This window comes from Phyllobates terribilis, unplaced genomic scaffold (assembly GCF_046119375.1).
Source record: "Phyllobates terribilis strain yellow unplaced genomic scaffold, ASM4611937v1 Scaffold_1__5_contigs__length_1240528914, whole genome shotgun sequence".
In the NCBI taxonomy this organism is placed as follows: Eukaryota; Metazoa; Chordata; class Amphibia; order Anura; family Dendrobatidae; genus Phyllobates; species Phyllobates terribilis.
Genome location: NW_027362761.1, coordinates 316202527 through 316222816, shown reverse-complemented (window position 1 = coordinate 316222816; position 20290 = coordinate 316202527). Strand labels below are relative to the sequence as shown.

Sequence of the window (20290 nt, the reverse complement as noted above, 5' to 3'; positions counted from 1 at the left end):
CTCTTCCGCGTTCCACCGGTGACTGCTGGTTTGTGGGTGGAGTTACCCTGCGCGTCACACCCTGCTCTCCCTGTCCCCATTCATTGGGAATAACCCCGCCCACAACCCAGCAGCCACCGCAGGGACCCCAGCGCTGAGTCACGCCTCACTTGACGTGAGTGACGTCAGCGGGGGTTCACGTGCTGCCTGTGAGCGGCCACCGATAGCGCCGCTCACAGGCAGAAACAGTACCAGGAGGTAATTAGAAAGAAGCTTCTATTTATCATTAAAACACATTGGCATATTTTTAAAAGTACTGGACAACCCTTTTGCGTGGATATGATGTGACTATCTGAAGGACTGGCAACGAATGAAGCAGAAGGCCTGAAGAATGTGGGAACTGGAATGGATTGTAGGAGGTGTTGTCATAAGTTATCATTAAAGGGGTTGCCTGATCTAGATGACTTCTACTAGAGTCCAAGTTTTTTCTTCTAGAGCCAAGTTTCAACGAGTGATTGTTTGTCTGAGAGCTAACGCTCCTAACTTTCCTTATACAGTAACGCTCGGCTCAGCCAAGTATCCTTGTGTTTTCTATCAGAGCTGCTGCCAGACTCCTCTGGAAGATGCTTATTGTCACACCAACCAAAAGATCTGTCTCTTCGCTGACATCATATGTCTGGGGAGAGTAGGAAGGCCCCCATACACATTAGGCTGTCGACCGATATCAGTGGGTACTGCTGACTTTAGTCTAATGTGTACAGGGGCCTTAAAGGGGTTTTCCCACAAACAAAGTTAATTTTAATCAAACGATCTTTGAATAATAATAAGTTCCACAATTGGATGTGATTAAATAAAATGTTCCTGTGCTGAGATAATCTTATAAATGTGCCCCTGCTGTGTACTGTGTAATGGCTGTGTCTGACCGTGCAGGAACATGGTCTGATCATACCACATCTCCTGGGCAGGGGAGGATGGAAAAGAGTATACAGACATTACAGCACAGGATCACAGCGGATTCTTTCTTTGAGGTAAAACAAGTTTTTATATAGGCAGGGAAATGTTTTTCCTTACAGAAACCAGCAGCCGTGATCCCGTGCTGTCCTGTCAGTATACTCTTTTTCCATCCTCCCCTGCCCAGGAGCTGTGGTATTATCAGACCATGTTCCTGCACGGCCAGATACAGCAGGGGCACATTTATAAGATTATCTCAGCACAGGAACATTTTTTTTTTAACACATCCAACTGTGGAATTTATTTTAATTGCAAGATCTATTAACTAAAATGTATTTTGTTTGTGGGAAAACCTCTTGAACTCCAGTGCAATGTGTCGTGAAGATTCTTTGTAAAATGTCACATGTTGTGCAACGTTTCCTTTTTCCATATTCTGCTAACACTCTTCTTTTATAGGGAAGTATCACTGCCCTGTGCTGTTCTCTGTATTTACCAATAATTCCCACATCGTGGCTATTAGCCAGACAGGAAATGTCTTCTCAAATGAAGTAAGTGAAAACAGTCTTACTATACATTGCCGTTAATGTACAACTACTAAGCTCTAGACTGTCCTGTTTGCACAGAGTAATATTAAGATATAGTATACATGCTCGTAAAGGTCTGCTTCATACAGTTCGCTATAATAGACCAATCAGTGTTCAACCCTTGTCATAAAATTAACTCTGTAATTTCCCCACCCAGGCTGTTGAACAATTAAATATTAAACCGAAGAGTTACAAAGACCTGCTAACTGATGAACCTTTCACCCGCCAAGACATTATAACTCTACAAGTAAGAACTTGCATCATCCAGTTCTGTGGGGGCATTGAGCTGTAAAAAAAAAAGTATAAGTATTTGCTGCAAGTAAAAAAAAAAAAAAAAAAAAAAAATGCAAAAAGAATGATGGAGTATATTACATAGGCCTCAGTAAAAAAGAAGGCTGCTATACGTAAGTGTATTGTGGACAGTAGTGCTCCATACTATTGACTGTATCGCTCATATTACCCCCTAGATGCAAAATGTTTAAGTGGGAGATCATGGTCCAGTACTTGGCATCCAATGGAATATGCTGTAGCTTTTTTTTTTTTTTTTTTTTTTTTTTTTATTGATTAATCTGCCTGCAACCACTAACATATGCATATACAATGACATGTATGGCTTCTTTAACCCTTTTATGACATGCTATTATCTGTTTCTAAACTTTAGTTTTTTCCTGCCCTTTATCCACGAGCCATAACTTTATTTTTCCATGGACATATCTGTATAAAGGGCTTGTATTTTTGCAGATTGAGTTCAAGTTTTGCTTGACACCATTCACTTTACAATTTAACTAAAAAAACAGGACAAAATTTCAAGTGGGTTGAAATGGTGAAAAAAAATTCTAAACTTTGTAAAAAGAAATTTTGTTTGTCACCCTTTTATGAGATCCTTTTATAGCATTTATTAATGAAGCAAAAAAAAAAAACCCTGAAATTCTGGCTTCTCCAATATTTTTTTTTTTTTTTTTTTTTTTAATGCACGGTTTTATACAACTTTTACAATTGATAGATCAGCGTTTTATGGACACAACAATACCAAATACATTTATTTTTGAACTGGTTAATGAGGGTTTAATTTTTTCAATATTTTAAAGCATTTTTTTTATTTGTACTTTTATTTTTTAGTTCTCCTAAGGGGCCTTTAATCATTTGGTCACACATTCTGTAATAATGCAGTACTATGACACCCAGTCTCCTGTGACGCTTGTCTATATAGGAGGACTAATGTGGAAGCCATGAGGCCTTCAGCTGCCCCCAGCTGCCATGGTAACCCATTGGCGTCCCACAATTGATCCACCGGTGATTGCTGTTGCTCAAGCACACTTGCACCCCAGTGATTTAAATGCCATGGTCAGTGATTGACAGTGGCATCTAAGTGATTAAATGGCTGCGATTGGAGCTAGCTCTGGTTGCTACTTGGTGGTGTTGCAGGCAGATCATGGCTGTATAACATGGTCTGCATCTTTCAGGTATGGTGCAGACTCTGATACGGTGCCCGCTCCATACATCCCTTGCATCCATGTGACATCAATTAATTTCAACCATGTTTATCTAATCCTAAGGCCTACAGTTCCTGCATTGTGCTGGACAAGCTGGATAGAAGTAATTGACTTCACATTGGAAATTACTGACATTCATGATATCCTTTTAAAACCTCCATCATATTTTGGTAGCGGTATAAGGAGTCCTAAATCTTTGTGTATTAAAAATATAATTACCAGATCTTTGTGACATAAAGCATTATATTCATTTCTTAGTCCTACTTAGCTGTAGATGACAAACTGTAAAATGACATGGGAGCACAACAAAGAGCTTTGCTGATTGTATTAAAATCCCTCCATATAGCATTTTCTCGTTTTACCATAGCATTGTTAAATTTTATTGTTCTGAAGGATCAACGATGCATTAGAATTGAGACTCATAAACTGTGATCATGTCATCCAGCGAGTTTCTAGACTAGAACTCCAGTGATCCAATGATAAATGATAATTATCTCATTTGTTGACTGCACCTTTTAGAAAGGGATAAATATGCTGGTCAGTCGACAACCCATCCCCTCATGTAAACTGGCGATGTGGTGCCGACATCAATGGAAACTATATGGAAGTCACTGTTTCCTTCTGATAATTGCAGCATGTAAATGTTTAGTAGGCCTGCAATGATCAGCTTGCTTTATGGTGATTTGTTGCTCGTTCTGGGCAGCTCATCTGCCCTTTAAAAAGACCCTTACTCAATGACAGGAGCTCAATTGGAACTTTGATACTTCTCCGACATGATTTTACATGGAAGTAGTTAAAGGCCGTCTTCCAGTACAGAATGAATGAAGAATGAAGTCCATATGAAGTGCTGCACATTATAGAGGACATAGCCCTTCTAAAAACTGTTCCTTTGGACCCGATTTGTCAAGACAGAGGGGGCATGTTGGACTCAGATGTTCCCAATTGATTAAGAGGCAGTGAAGAATGAATCCGGCACTCATCGAGTTGCAGAAAAATGTCAGATTTATTAGCAAAGCAATCCAAAAACAGTGACGTTTCGGTGAAAAGGACCTTCTTCAGACAGATTGCATATGGTACACTGCATGTAACAGTGCTGTGAGGAATAGAGGTTCAATGCACATAGGATTTGCGCAAACGTCATTGTTTTTGGATTGCTTTACTAATGAATCTGATATTTTTCTGCGACTCGATCAGTGCCAGATTCTTTCTTCACTGAGTTATATGGAGTGGTATCTTATCTATTCATTAAGAGGCATGCGACTGGAGTAAGATTTGTGGCATAAGGTATGCTACAGCTCATCATGAATTTGGCAAGCTATCCGAAACGGTCGTGGAAACGTCAAAAGTTGCAACATTTTTGAGTAACTCAGTGCTGTGCAAAAATTTTGATTTTTCAAATCTTTTTACACTAGATTTCTGGCATAATCTCTTTGATGAATCGGAGCTTTAGTCATTTAATCTGTTATTCAGCTATAATAATGAGGTGCTCGGTGCACCCTTGGCATGGGCAGGTTCTCCAGTGCACTCACCTACATGTTATACCCGTACACATTACAGGAGTCAGTTCTGTCAATTAAGAATGAGTGGGAGCGAGGATAGAAACACATGTCTAACAATTAGGTGGGAAGATGCACTGAACCACTTGCCAATAGCTGAGAACTTCGGCTGTTAAAAGATTTAAAGGGCTGGGGGCTTGGTAATTCAGTTAAAGATTAGGAAAGTGAATTTGATTTTAAGTTGTTTTGATCAATGAAATTTAGTGTTTGTAATAATCATTTTATCGCTGTAGTTTGATCCATCTTCACAGCGTTTAAGAAATTAAACAGAAACTGAAGATAAAGGAAACAAGCATTTGATAAGATAGAACTACATCACTGTGCTGCAGGGTTTACCAAGATGTCAGTGACTGTAGAAACTTAGTTTGGGATTGTATCTTGTGATTGTAAATGATAACATGCTTTCACGTTTTTGTTTTTTTATTTCTTTAACTAAAGAAGCTTAAATATGTGTGATGCGTTCCTTCCAATAAGTTATTTGGTTCAAGCAGCTATATGGGATATGTTATAAATTATGTACACTGATGCCCAAATCATTCTAAGTGTTGTACTATACAATATCAGCAGGCTTATACTGGAGACTATCCTGAGCAGACCACGGATGGCGCTGTGTTGTTAGTTTGATAATATCCATAGTTATGATAGTCAGCACTGAGTGATCTCTCTGGTTTGTTTTTGCAAATTTCTCCTGTAATCCTCCATGTGATTGCTGTATGACCAGAATAAAATTATTCATTCTGATGGTTCTGCTGAAAGCAGCAACACTAAGAAAATCATAATTTCACTGTAATACGTTATATCCTTCTCTGGGTAATATTTGTAAACCTGCCCACTTAGCTGTTTCATGACCTCGATAGGAGTCCACTACTAGGGAATCTCTTGAGATAAATTGGGAACCTTGCATCGGTTTCCTTTCCTGTCTTTAGTAGTGCTCACGTGTAAATTACCTAAAATATTTTGCACTTCGATATTGAGTTCATATTTTTTGTTCACCAGGATCCTTCAAAGCTAGAAAAATTTAACGTCTCCGATTTCTATCACGTCAAGAACAACCTGAAAGTTATAGACCCCGGTGAGTCTGGTTATTTACTACAGTTCTCCATTGTATGGATTGGTATTTGGTATAGTGTGTTACAACCCGGTTTTTACTTATAACCAGGCAAATGGACGAGTTAACAGTGAATTAGGGGGTCCAACCTCTGCATCTACCAATGGTTCTCATAACGAGCGTCCACAAACCCCTTTCTAGACCAGTCTTTGCTATCCTTCACCATAAGGATGGTTGGAATCAGTGTGGCCAGTGCTCGGGGCCCATAGCAGGGATTTTGGGCCCTTCAATTTTGAAAATGGGCTCTTGTTGAACATCTCATGTACGAATTGAATTTAATGCCTTAGGGTGCAGGATAATGTTTACACAGGATGATGTGCTCCCAAGAATGATGAATTTTAAGCAGTATTAAAGGCTCACCCGACAAATGAGCATTTTGCTGTTTTAGCAGTTATTCTTGCGCTCACACTGACTGATTATTGGGAATCAAGTGTTCCTAGGAAAGCATGTTCCCAATTATCGGCAATGTTAAATGCATCCTTACACTGTTTATCTGCGGTGATCATGAACGTTGATCTGTTAAACCACAGCGTGGTATATGGCCTGCACTAATTTGGCACAGTAACCCATCACCCTCAGAGCCGTCTGTATGGCCACCCAACTTCTTGTACCTTAAGTGAGGTATACATCGCAGTCCATTACAATGTAGCCGGAGCCAATTTGCTACTCTGCTCATATGGCTATATTGAAATTAATATTCTAGATGAGGAAAAAGCTCGTCAGGACCCATCGTACTACCTGAAAAATGCCAACATGGAAACCCGGGAGACACTTAGTGAACTGTACAAGGAATTCAAAGGAGATGAAATGCTGGCGGCCACCATGAAAGGTCCAGAGAAAAAGGCTACAGATAAACTAAATGCGGTGAGAGCCAGTTGCCATATAATATGTTCTACATTGGGTAATGCTTACTAATATACAGTAATGGTTGTGTCTCACTCATACAGGCTCACTACTCTACCGGCGCTGTCAGCGCATCTTTTACCTCCACTGCAATGACTCCTGAGACCACCCATGAGGCGGGTACGTCACCACCCATCCTTGTTGTCCATGCCACTCTGTTTCCCTTTTCGTACCATTGTATCTAACAATTTTCCTCTTGTAGAATAAAACTCTATAGCAGCATCACATTATTACCGGGGATATATTATTATTATTAGATATTTATTTCTGTTCTGTCGTTTGTTTTGTTCCTATTGTTGGGGCCTAAAGACTTTTTTTCTCAGCTCTATTTCTGGCAATTGATCTTACATTTTTTGCTTTCTCTCCATATCATAAAGCTGCCATCGCAGAAGATACCGTCCGTTATCAGTATGTAAAAAAGAAAGGTTACATCCGACTCCACACCAACAAGGGCGACCTTAATCTGGAGCTTTATTGTGACAAGGTACGTGAGGGGTAAATGTAATATAGGGTACATGGGGTGATTGTATTTTAAGCGCACCTGTCAGCAGGATTGTGCTCAGTAAACTACATACCCTGTCAGGTGGGTGCTATTACACTTAGTAAAATGATGCCTTTGTTGATGAAATCCGTGCTGTTGTTCTTTTATAATGTTTATTTTCAGTTCTGCCATAATGATATGCACGTGCTCTGGGGCAGGACTTTAGGGAGGGGCTGTAACTAGTGCTCTCATTATGTATTCCTATTTCTGGCCTCTGACAGGTTACTGTACTTTCAGTGACCTGCCTACTGTTTTAAATACTGCCTGTATAATTTCTGTTCAAAAGTGAAAATTTATATTCCCAGAGCACGAGCATATCATTATGGCAGAACTGAAAATAAAGATTATAAAAGAACCACTGGACGGATTTCATCAACAAAGGTGTCATTTTACTCCGTATAACGGCGCCCACCTGGCAGTGTATGTGGTTTACTAAGCACAACCTGCTGACAGGTGCGCTTTAAAGTGACCTGGACATGGGGATCCATGCAGTGTAATTGTTAATCCCTTGGTATGATTCATGGTGTGGGCGGATTTGTCTAGTCTGAGATAACTATCAATATGCCGCTCTTCACGTTTCACATTTTTATGACTGATGTGGTGTTTGCTGAAACGTTATGGAAAAATGCTACATAATTAAAAACCTAACGCGGAGTCTTAGAGGCTCGACAGCCGAATCATAACTGAACGGTTCTTTACCTTTAACTCTGCCTAATATAAGACACGGTAGCTACCATAGCAACACCTTATCGGCTTCTAGAATTTTTTTTTCTTTTTCTGTTACTGTGGCAACAGGAATACGGGTGTGTCCAAGAAGTTACTAACTGTGGGGGTGGTGGCGCAGAAACATAAAGTGTTAAATATTTAAAGAAGTTGTGACCCATTTTATGTGACCTGAAAAGCACAAGGATGTAATCTGTGTTATAGTTCATAATAAACCAGAAAATAATAACATAGTAAATTTTGGAGGAAAAAAAGTCATGACATCTGTATGTCATTGCAAAGAAAAAGCACCCAAGGCAAAGGTTACATTCTGAGATGTATTTTTTTTTTTTCCCTGGAAAGGACAGGTGTGACGTCTTTGGTAGGTTAAGAAAAACAGCACTTATGCAAAACTTTACTTGGAGACACCGGACTTTTATTAAATTCTGTGTAATTACAAGTGCTCTCACTAAATTAGAATATCGTTAAAAAGTTAATTTTGGAGTGTGTCAATGACTGCCTTCTGGACATCTGTCAAGTCAGCAGTCTTCCGATTGTGGAGCCTACTGAAACAGACTAAGGGACCTTTTTAAACGCATCCGAAGCCTTTGCAGGTGTTATTTGTTAATTATTCTAATTTACTGAGATAATGACTTTTATGTTTTCATTGGCTATAAGCCATAATCAACAACATTTAACAGAAATAAACACTTGAAATAGATCACTCTGTTTGTAATGACTCTATATAGTATATGAGTTTCACTTTTTGTATTGAAGAACTGAAATAAATTAACTTTTTGATATTCTAATTTAGTGAGAAGCACCTGTAATACTCTCGGCAGGACTCCAAATTGTACAAAGTTTAATTAATTAACATGTCGTAGTAGAGAGCTAGAAGGGCATATGATAGAAGTGACAGAGCTACAACGCTCCTGTGTAAGGCGAAGTTCCCACAATTGAGTATTTGGTGCCTTCTTTGTCTTTGCGCATTTTTGTGCTCAAAAAGCTCAGCGTGTTACAGTTCCAGTAAGGTGGATGAGATTTCTAGCTACCTCATGCTCAACGTGCTGGTTTTTTAACACTGTGGAGATAGGCTTACAATGCATTTTTGGAATTCTCAAAATGTAAATTCATCTTGCAGTATACATCGCTTTATTTATGGATTTTCCCCATAAACTTGAATGAGATGCAAAAAATCTGCAGATAAACGAATATTGGTTCTTGCTGCATTTTTGTATCAGAAACACAGTAAAAACGCATGTAATCCACCCCCTCAGCTGAGCTAAGAGGGGGACAGCTGATTAGATTCGCTTTGAATCCAGTTTTAGCCCTCATTTCTGCTTCGGGTCCTATTTTTCCCCCAGAAACCTCCTAGAGAAACAATATGGCCGTCATCTTACCAATCATCCTCTGAGCATTGTAAACACACCACACATGAATGTGATAGATCCATAATATGGGAAGATATTGCGCTCCTGTGGGTTGCCAGCTATCAAAACTTTAGAAATTTTACCCACAGATGCAAATATGCTCCCCGATCATGGATATATCTATGGATTCTACAAAACTATAATTATGATACAAAAGAATATAAAATATTGTTTTACCTTATCCTGTATGCAGTATAGACAGAGCTGTTGCACAAAGTGAAAGCATTGAAGCCCATGAGTTTAACATTGACGTACCAGTGGAGGCATGCCGGGACACATCTGCTGGCCGAAATGATTATCCAGCATTGATAGCTACCTATTAATTACTCTGGATGCAAACTCCATGTCTGCTCTTCATCAGATAACCTGCTTCAGTTACCTGTTCGCAGTGGGTGGTGCAGACAGTGATCAAATGCCCCCAGCCTTGGATCTGTATAACTCATGACTCCACTTATGATAGAAAACAATAAAAAACACAAGTAGCCTAAATTAGCAAATTGGTTCAGAAAATATGCAGCATCAAAAACGCACCAAATGCTCATTGTGGAAACTTGGCCGAAGGAAGTAGCATGTCCTGAAGCCATTGGTGTGAGATTTGCCACTTGCGTCTATCTCATAGACGGTGTCCCTGAATCGGCCATTTTAGATGCCGTCTAGGTAATGGACAGATAGCTCAAGACCACCAGAGTGGGAACTATTTAGACACAGCTGTTTGTTTTGGCACATAGCGACATTACCCACACGTTGTGCCATCTTCTCCTACCTGTATATCCCAAAAGGCCATATGGACTGGGGTTAACTCCTTAAGATTCATTACAACATGTAATTTAAAGACTTTTTTGCTTGTCTTCTTTCTTGACCCAGACAATAGATAGTTTCCTTGTTGAGTTAACCATACATTAAATGCATGCATTGTTGAGATTTATTGTCCCCATGTATTCTCTCTTAGACACCAAAGACGTGTGAAAATTTTATTAAACTGTGCAAGAAGAATTATTACGATGGGACAATCTTCCATCGCGCTATTCGGAACTTTGTGGTATGTATATGTCCAGTATAATCATCATAATTTATATATACTAACTCTTCTAAGTGGGGGGGTGGGGTAAAGATGGATACCCCCCCCCCCCCCCCCAATTAATCTAATTGGCCACAGTAAACACTGACACAAGGATATTTTATCAACCTGCTTTTTCCTATATATTTTCAGATACAAGGAGGAGACCCTACAGGAACAGGCACAGGTATAAAAGCCATCCATTCTGTGTGTGACTATATATACAGTTTCTCTCCAGTAATCTGCCCCTTATTCTAGGGTTATGATATCATGCATTTATATTTTTGTTCCCGATCTTAAAAGGAGGTGAATCCTGCTGGGGAAAACCTTTCAAAGATGAGATTAAGCCAAACTTAAGTCACACGGGTCGAGGAGTTCTTAGCATGGCAAATACTGGCCCCAACACCAACAAGTCCCAGTTGTAAGAGATTCTTCTGGTTTTGGGTCTCAATCAACAATTTCTGTGTGATGACAAGCATGGTTCATTTGTCATTTTCTTTAACCTGCAGCTTTATAACTTTCCGCTCCTGTACATATCTGGACAAAAAGCACACAGTGTTTGGACGGTAAGTGCATCGAGTTCTTTTAGGCCAAAAAATGTTTTACTCCATCAACTGTTTGTATCATGGAATGTTATTTTTTTTAATCAGATTCTTCTTATTAAATATTACTCTGTCGCCTCATTGGGGGACACAGGACCATGGGTATTATGCTGCTGTCCACTAGGAGTCGACACTATGCATAATCTGAAAAAGATTAACTGTGGCTCCTCCTCTGCAGTATACACCTCTGGACGGCGTCAGCCTTCTCCAGTTTTTGCTTAGTGTCGCATAGGAGGCACACCTAAAATTTCCTTTGAAGGAGTTCTGAAACCGCCTAAGGTCTTCTTTGACCACCCAGAGTTTAAGGCGATCCTTAAAAAGCAGTTCTCACAGCCTGAGAAGAAGTTTACCAATCGCAAATATCTGGAGGCGCCGTACCCCTTTCCACAGGAGGTCACCAAACAATGGACAGATCCACTTGAAGTGGATCCCCCAGTCTCTAGGCTAGCAGCACAGTCACTCCTTTCACTGCCAGATAGCTCAACCCTCAGGGACACAGCAGACCGGCAGGTACAACGGATGGCTCGTTCAATTTTCGAGGCCGCAGGGACCTCCCTGGCTCCCGCGTTCGCCTCCATTTGGGCTGCCAAGGCCATCCTGGCTTGGGCTAAAAATTTACAAGCTATCCTACAAGTATTTGCCCCTGAGCTGTCGGACCAAGCGGCCCAAATAGCAGTTGTAGCAGATTACATGCTTCATGCAGCTCTGGATTCTGCAAGGGGTGCAGCGGGGATAGCATCAAACGCCATCACGATTCGGCGTATCCTCTGGCTGTGGGAATGGAAAGCAGACGCAGCCTCAGAGAAGTCCCTCACGCACCTCCCGTACCTCAGTGGTCGACTTTTCGGTGAACAGTTGGACACAATGATATCCAACGCCACAGGGGGTAAGAGTACCTCTCTCCCCCAACTGAAGCCCAAACACACTTACATGAAGCGCAACCAAACTCTATTCCAATCCTTTCGGAACTCTTCCGGCTGGTCCGTCTCGCGACCAGCACAAAATAGCAACCGCGCCCCACGCAGAGACAACTCGCGGTCGACGCAAAAGTCAGACAAGACCTGGCAGTCAAGAGCAGGCCAGTCAAAGTTTAAAGGAGGAAAATCTCAGATTTCCTCCTCATCATGACTCACGGACTCCGGAAGACACCCCACCTGTAGGCGGTCGTCTTTCGCTCTTTCATGAAGTCTGGCTGCCTATTACAGAAGACAGGTGGGTCAGGGAACTAGTGTCTTCGGGATACAAGATAGAGTCTGTTTGGTGGGTTGTAAGTGAACTCTTTCTGTCTGTTCCCCCAAAACCGCCAGCCAAGGCTCATGCCTTCCACCAAGCGGTCTTCTCGCTTCTTCAAGCAGGAGTCATAGAACCGGTCCCCGCTGCCGAGCGCTTCCAAGGGTTCTACTCAAATTTATTCGTAGTCCCCAAGAAAGGAGGCGGCTAAGGCCCATACTGGACCTAAAACAGCTCAACAAATATGTACGGGTACGTCATTTCCGCATGGAGTCCCTTCGGTCCATCATTGCGTCCATGGAGAAGGGAGAATTTCTCGCCTCCATAGACATACAAGATGCATACCTGCATATACCAATTGCGCCCGCCCATCCGAGATTTCTCAGGTTCGCAATCGACCAGGACCACTACCTGTTTGTGGCTCTCCCGTTCGGACTCGCCACGGCTCCCAGAGTGTTTACCAAAGTCATGGCAGCCACCATGCACGTCCTGCACTCCAGAGGCATAGTAGTCGTTCCATACCTGGATGATCTTCTTATCAAGGCTCCCACCTTCAAGGACTGCGAGCTCAGCGTCTCAATCACAATCGACATTCTGAGCCGCCTGGGTTGGTTAGTCAACCTACAAAAGTCATCACCAACCCCAAGTCAGTCTCTGACCTTCCTGGGAATGTTATTCAACACCTTCAGGGGTGTAGTGCTCCTTCCCAAGGACAAGGCACTGCCTCTCCGTTTAGGAGTTCACACCCTCCTCAGCAAACCCCCTCGATCTCTCCGGTTTGCCATGAGAGTCCTTGGCAGGATGGTGGCGGCAATAGAAGCGGGCCCATTTGCCCAGCTTCACCTCAGGCCTCTTCAACTAGCCATCCTCAAGTCATGGGACAGGATCCCCTTTTTCTCTCGACAGGGAGTTCCAGCTGACGTTTTCAACCAGGAGGTCCCTGCACTGGTGGCTCAAGCCAACCTCACTAACAAAGGGGAAATCCTTTCACACGGGTCAATGGAAAGTTCTGACCACCGACGCGAGCCTGACGGGTTGGGGTGCGGTACACCTACACCACAGGGCAAGTGGTCCCCAGCAGAAGCGACCATGCCCATCAACATCTTGGAAATTCGTGCCATCCTCCTGGCGTTGAGAGCCTTCCATCACTTACTGGCAGCCTCTCACATCAGAGTACAGTCGGACAATGCCACGGCTGTGGCATATGTGAATCACCAAGGGGGGACCCGCAGTGCCCAGGCGATGCGAGAAGTAACACACATTCTCCACTGGGCGGAAGACACAGGTTTGGTTCTCTCTGCGGTCCACATTCCAGGTGTGGACAACTGCGAAGCAGACTTCCTCAGCCGGCAAGGAATGGAGTCGGGAGAGTGGTCTCTCCATCCCGAAGTTTTTCGCCAGATCTGCCATTTCTGGGGGACTCCGGACATGGACCTAATGGCATCCCACTTCAATGCCAAGGTCTCCAACTTCACGGCCAGAACACACGATCCGCGGGCCCTAGGAGCGGACGCCCTGGTTCAGGACTGGACCCAGTTCCAGCTCCTGTACATTTTTCCACCTCCCCCTGACATCGAGAGTGGTGAGGAAGATCAAGCAAGAGGGAGTTCCAACCATCCTAATTGCACCAGACTGGCCCAGACGTACAGTACAGACCAAAAGTTTGGACACACCTTCTCATTTAAAGATTTTTCTGTATTTTCATGACTATGAAAATTGTGCATTCACACTGAAGGCATCAAAACTATGAATTAACACATGTGGAATTATATATTTAACAAAAAAGTGAGAAATAACTGAAAATATGTCTTATATTTTAGGTTCTTCAAAGTAGCCACCTTTTGCTTTGATGACTGCTTTGCACACTCTTGGCATTCTCTTGATGAGCTTCAAGAGATAGTCACCAGTAATGGTCTTCCAACATTCTTGAAGGTGTTCCCAGAAATGCTTAGCACTTGTTGGCCCTTTTGCCTTCACTCTGCGGTCCAGTTCACCCCAAACCATCTCGATTGGGTTCAGGTCTGGTGACTGTAGAGGTCAGGTCATCTGGCGTAGCACCCCATCACTCTCCTTCTTGGTCAAATAGCCCTTACACAGCCTGTAGGTGTGTTTGGGGTCATTGTCCTGTTGAAAAATAAATGGTGGTCCAACTAAACGCAAACCGAATGGAATAGCATGCTGCTGCAAGATGCTGTGGTAGCCATGCTGGTTCAGTATGCCTTCAATTTTGAATAAATCCCCAACAGTGTCACCAGCAAAGCACCCCCACACCATCACACCTCCTCCTCCATGCTTCACGGTGGGAACCAGGCATGTAGAGTCCATCCGTTCACCTTTTCTGCGTCGCACAAAGACACGATAGTTGGAACCAAAGATCTCAAATTTGGACTCATCAGACCAAAGCACAGATTTCCACTGGTCTAATGTCCATTCCTTCTGTTCTTTAGCCCAAACAAGTCTCTTCTGCTTGTTGCCTGTCCTTCGCAGTGGTTTCCTAGCAGATATTTTACCATGAAGGCCTGCTGCACAAAGTCTCCTCTTAACAGTTGTTGTAGAGATGTGTCTGCTGCTAGAACTCTGTGTGGCATTGACCTGGTCTCTAATCTGAGCTGCTGTTAACCTGCGATTTCTGAGGCTGGTGACTCGGATAAACTTATCCTCAGAAGCAGAGGTGACTCTTGGTCTTCCTTTCCTGGGGCGGTCCTCATGTGAGCCAGTTTCTTTGTAGCGCTTGATGTTTTTTGCAACTGCACTTGGGGACACTTTCAAAGTTTTCCCAATTTTTCGCACTGACTGACCTTCATTTCTTAAAGTAATGATGGCCACTCGTTTTTCTTTACTTAGCTGCTTTTTTCCTGCCATAATACAAATTCTAACAGTCTATTTAGTAGGACTATCAGCTGTGTATCCACCAGACTTCTACACTACAGAACTGATGGTCCCAACCCCATTTATAAGGCAAGAAATCCCACTTATTAAACCTGACAGGGCACACCTGTGAAGTGAAAACCATTTCCGGTGACTACCTCTTGAAGCTCATCAAGAGAATGCCAAGAGTGTGCAAAGCAGTCATCAAAGCAAAAGGTGGCTACTTTGAAGAACCTAGAATATAAGACATATTTTCAGTTGTTTCACACTGTTTTGTTAAGTATATAATTCCACATGTGTTAATTCAAAATTTTGATGCCTTCAATGTGAATGTACAATTTTCAAAGTCATGAAAATACAGAAAAATCTTTAAATGAGAAGGTGTGTCCAAACTTTTGGTCTGTACTGTACATGGTACGCCGACATCGTACAGCTCACAGCAGACGTCCCCTGGCGTCTCCCCGACCGCCCGGATCTTCTGTCACAAGGCCCGTTCTACCACCAGAACTCAGGGGCCCTCAATTGACGGCATGGCTATTGAGACCTGGGTTTTAACCCAGTCAGGGTTCTCGCCTGACGTCATTGGAACCATGATCAGGGCACGGAAGCAAACCTCTGCAAAGATTTATTACCGTACCTGGAAAGCCTTCTTTACCTGGTGCGAATCTCGTGGCCAGACCCCATTCCCTTATTCCCTCCCCAGGGTACTTGGGTTTCTCCAATCGGGTCTGGAGGCCAGACTGTCCCTGGCCTCCCTTAAGAGCCAGGTGTCAGCTCTCTCAGTGCTTTTTCAGAGGTGCATTGCTAACAAGCTGCAAGTAAGGACATTTCTTCAGGTGGTTTCCCGGTTGGTTCCCCCTACAGACGACCACTAGAAACGTGAGATCTCAACCTGGTGCTGACAGCATTACAGGAAACACCTTTTGAACCCCTTAGGGAAGTCTCACTCCGCCTTCTATCCCAGAAAGTGGTTTTCCTAGTGGCAATCACCTCGCTACGCAGGGTGTCTGAACTCACAGCACTCTCCTGCAGACAACCCTTCCTGGCTTTTTACCAGGACAAGGTAGTTCTCCGTACGGTCCCATCCTTCCAAAGGTTGTGTCCAACTTCCACCTCAATGAGGAGATTTCACTGCCATCCCTCTGTCCGGTCCCGGTTCATAGAGTGGAGAAGGCTCTGCATACGCTTGACCTTGTCAGGGCATTACGTATCTATGTGTCTAGGACTGCGCCCTTCCGGAAGTCTGATTCTCTTTTCCTTGTTCTGGAAGGCGGCCACAAGGGTCTACCAGTTTCCAAAGCTACCCTTGCCAGGTGCTTCAAATCCACCATACAAGAGGCCTACCGCCTCAAAAATTCTCCTCTTCCAGCAGGTATTACGGCACACTCTACGCGTGCGGTAGGGGCCTCTTGGGCCATTCGGCACCAGGCCTCGGCACAACAAGTGTGTAAGGCAGCCACCTGGACTAGCCTACATACGTTTACCAAACACTACAGGGTTCATACCCAGTCCTCAGCAGACGTGAGCCTGGGTAGACTTATCCTGCAGGCAGCAGTGCCCCAATTATAGGGGCCTATCTACACAATATTCGTCCATTGCTTCCCACCCAGGGACTGCTTTGGGACGTCCCATTGTCCTGTGTCCCCCAATGAGGCGACAGAGTAAAGGAGATTTTTGTGTACTCACCGTAAAATCTCTTTCTCTTAGCCTCTAATTGGGGGACACAGCTCCCACCCTGTTGCCCGTTCCGGGCCATTGTTATGTTGAGTTCTCATATTGTTTTTTCTTGAGCTCGTACATAGTTGCCTTTTTATAGGCATGGTTATGTTATCCATGTTACGTTCCTCCTATTGCTTTTACACAAAACTGGAGAAGGCTGACGCCGTCCAGGGGTGTATACTGCAGGGGAGGAGCCACGGTTAATCTTTTTCAGATTATGCATAGTGTCGCCTCCTAGTGGACAAGCAGCATAACACCCATGGTCCTGTGTCCACCAATTAGAGGCTAAGAGAGATTTTGCGGTGAGTACACAAAAATCTCCTTTTTTCAAATAATTACAAGTAACATGGATTTTTACTTCTTTCACCTTTTAGTGTTGTTGGAGGATTTGATACCCTGACTGCTATGGAAAAAGTGGACACAGACTCCAAGACTGACAGGCCAAAGGTGATGTTTTCTATATAAACATTCCTACTGGACTCATTTCTAGTAATATCAAAATATTTTGCAATGGGATTTTTTTTAAATGCCAAACATTCTTTGAGTATAAACTTTGCCAGTTTATTAGAGGCTGCATTGTTGATTTGGCACCTGGATTACAACAATATAATTTCAGTGTATAAGTGTAGCTTTGAAATAACAGTATGGCTATCTGAAACACTATACTTATAAGTAATTATAGAACAGTGCATAACACTCATATCTTTGTCATGTAAATTAGTCACACTGTTCTGGGTGGATTGTTCTCCACTAATTCCATCTGTTGTCCCTTTCAGGAGGACATCCAAATAGAAAGTACTGTGGTTTTTGTGGACCCATATGAGGAGGCTGACGCACAGGTAAGCGCCATCAGTCTTCTTGCCTTAAATTATCGTTGAACGTATAAATATAGATGAGTATAACCACAAGTTCTGCCAATAATGGTTATAAATCTGGTAGTCAATGTTGCTGGGTAGCGTGAGAGGAGATGCCAGTGCAAGTAGTGATCAAGGAGACTGATGAATATATATCTGGACTTCTTGTCCTTGTTGTCACTTCTTTCACCACTTACAGAACTGTTGCACCTGAAATACCGGTTCATCTTGTCACAGTCAAACAAACCTCCCAAACACATAAATAAAGTCTGGCATTTGTCAATATACGTGTCTTTACTCTGAAATTCGGCCATTGTTATCAATCCCGTCACGGTGAGAAATGCTCTCCTCTACATTCTTGTTATGATGTTGGCAATCTTTAGAATCATTTTGTCATTGCTCAATTCTATGACGTGGATTGGTTGCTTATAATTGTGTTCTTGAGAGATGCAATCTGATCTGCGAAAGCTCGGCTTTCCTTGCCTTCTTACATAGGGTGATAATTGTCCAAACGATCATAATAATCATTGCCTAGTCTACACATGTCCAGAAATAGAAAGGTGAATGATTGATATGTAATATTAGCACACACCCACGTCTAAATGGGTATCTTCTTTTCATTTCAACCGGAAACTGAATTGGGAAAGGGGACAATGCTCACACCAATGATCACTTATGGTCATAGAATTGCAAGTAAGCAAATGCCGGTTGACTTGCTAGATTGTCGATGGACGCTTGTTATTAGCAATTTATCTGCTATTGTAAAAGAACTAACCTGTAAGCTGCACTAGGAAGGCTTGCATTGTGTTACATAATCTTTCATGCGTTTTAGGTCGCTTTAGAGAGGGAGAAGGCTCTGAAAGAGGAAGAAGAACAAAAAATGAAAGAACGGCCAGTGCTGCCAAAAAAAGCGCAAACACAAGAGCCCAAAACCTACAGAACAGGGATTGGGAAATATATTAATATGACTGCAGCGTAAGTATCCTAAAGGCAAATAAGAAAAATGTGTATCCTATACCATTAGTCATTGTGGTTCATTGGTAGAAATGGTGGCTTATGCTCTATAGACGCTAATTGATTTCAGTGGTTAGCAAGTATCTGCTTTCCTCGGGATGATCAGCTGCTTGAGAACCGTCACAACACTTTTTCTTTTTTTCTTTTATGAATTTTTTTTACAAGAAAGAGTTCCTTAAGGGAAACCCCCAAGGAGCTCTTTCTGCCCTAACAGCTGCTTATAGCACATGATGAGCAGTCACTTGAGGGTATGCTGCCGCACCTGCACAGTGTAACATTTATTTCTCCAGATACAAGATCTGAACATAGCTGCCACAGCATTTTTTGATTTACTACCTATAAACAAACTTTTTTTTTCTTAAAGAATACCGCCAGATATATACTTGGTTTGATGTCTGCATTTCATCACCAAGAAAGCACCAAAGGACACATAAATTGTATCTATTCCTATAAAAAAAACTGTAAAGAACATAAAGCTTGATAAAGAGCATGGATACGAGCAAAACAGATCTCTTCAAAGATTTCATAATACAATAAAACTGATCATATTCAAACTATTTCCAATAAAACTCAGTAAAGTCCGATTTATTGGACAATATTCACACCGGTGAACATCACCAAAATAGATCATAAATCATAAGGAAAGGGAAAAGGAGGAAACAAAGTGTGAATAAATATAAAATATAACTTTTAATATGAATTACATTAAAATACTGGTGTTTAGTTATAAAAGCAGATTAATTACATACATCCAAATGGATGCATATGGGGTCGATATTAATTAATCAATTCTGACCCCATAAGTCCTGTATATCACAGCCAAATAAATTATACAAATCCACCACCTATGTCCCTCAAAATTGGAAGTGGGGAATTATATTGTGCTATCCCTTTATAAAGATATGTTTCCCTATTAACTCTGCATCAGTAACTAAGAGAGATAATGGTGGGTCACCGCTACACTCTATTTTAAAGTAATCATGCAGTGTTCTATGTAAATGACAGTAGATGTAACAGATAGAGTTATAATATGGTACTCTACTGTCACGTATTTAATATGGGTCACTCTTATATCACAAGTGATCCCACAAATGAGCAAAGCGGAATCCCCACAAGATTCAACCCAAAGTATATAGTGGGGGTGTTAAGTCTCCGTTACCAACAGTGTGCTACACCCCTGATGTGAAGCCCCGCAGCGGTATGAGGAACCCCACGGTGCTAGGGGTGGACAATATTATATAGGCGGCAGCTACAATTGTTGCTGCACGCTCACTCCTAACACCGGCTAGCAGTCTCACACGCTGGCCGCGTACACGCGGTATGCGCGCGGTCAGTGTAAAGATCCAGTTCTGTGAGACGCTATACTGAGTTGCTGAGCGGGGACATAGCGGGTGAGTAAAAGGGGGGAATACAGGATTGCAGGCTGGCATATGATTATACAGGACATGAACGTCCCGACGCGCGTTTCGCCGGAGGTACCGGCTTTTTCTAAGGGCGGGATCGGCCGCCTTCTCAAATTATTTATACATCCTGCCATGACTGACAGGTATGGCAGCCAATTAAATCAAAGATACGAATTTGTTGAAATCAATTGATACAGGGTAAAATAAACAGAGTTGTAAACCAAATAAGCATTTCACATTAAATTATAAGCATCAAGGCCTAAAATAATTATCAATCAGTTTATATTAAAGTAATT

The 20290-nt window shown here is 42.4% G+C and overlaps 1 protein-coding gene across 2 annotated transcripts in view; it reads left to right on the top strand.

Moving 5' to 3' along the window:
• The window catches only part of PPIL2 (peptidylprolyl isomerase like 2), a 61909-nt gene that overhangs the window by 39122 nt on the left and 2497 nt on the right, over positions 1-20290 (top strand). For both annotated transcript variants that reach the window (XM_073675187.1, XM_073675178.1), the window contains exons 7-19: positions 1387-1478; positions 1672-1761; positions 5560-5635; positions 6375-6535; positions 6619-6694; positions 6952-7058; positions 10197-10286; positions 10458-10491; positions 10608-10725; positions 10814-10870; positions 17098-17170; positions 17500-17562; positions 18410-18552. In XM_073675187.1, coding sequence (XP_073531288.1) covers positions 1387-1478; positions 1672-1761; positions 5560-5635; positions 6375-6535; positions 6619-6694; positions 6952-7058; positions 10197-10286; positions 10458-10491; positions 10608-10725; positions 10814-10870; positions 17098-17170; positions 17500-17562; positions 18410-18552 — 1180 coding nt within the window. The remainder of the gene's footprint in view (positions 1-1386; positions 1479-1671; positions 1762-5559; positions 5636-6374; positions 6536-6618; positions 6695-6951; positions 7059-10196; positions 10287-10457; positions 10492-10607; positions 10726-10813; positions 10871-17097; positions 17171-17499; positions 17563-18409; positions 18553-20290) is intronic.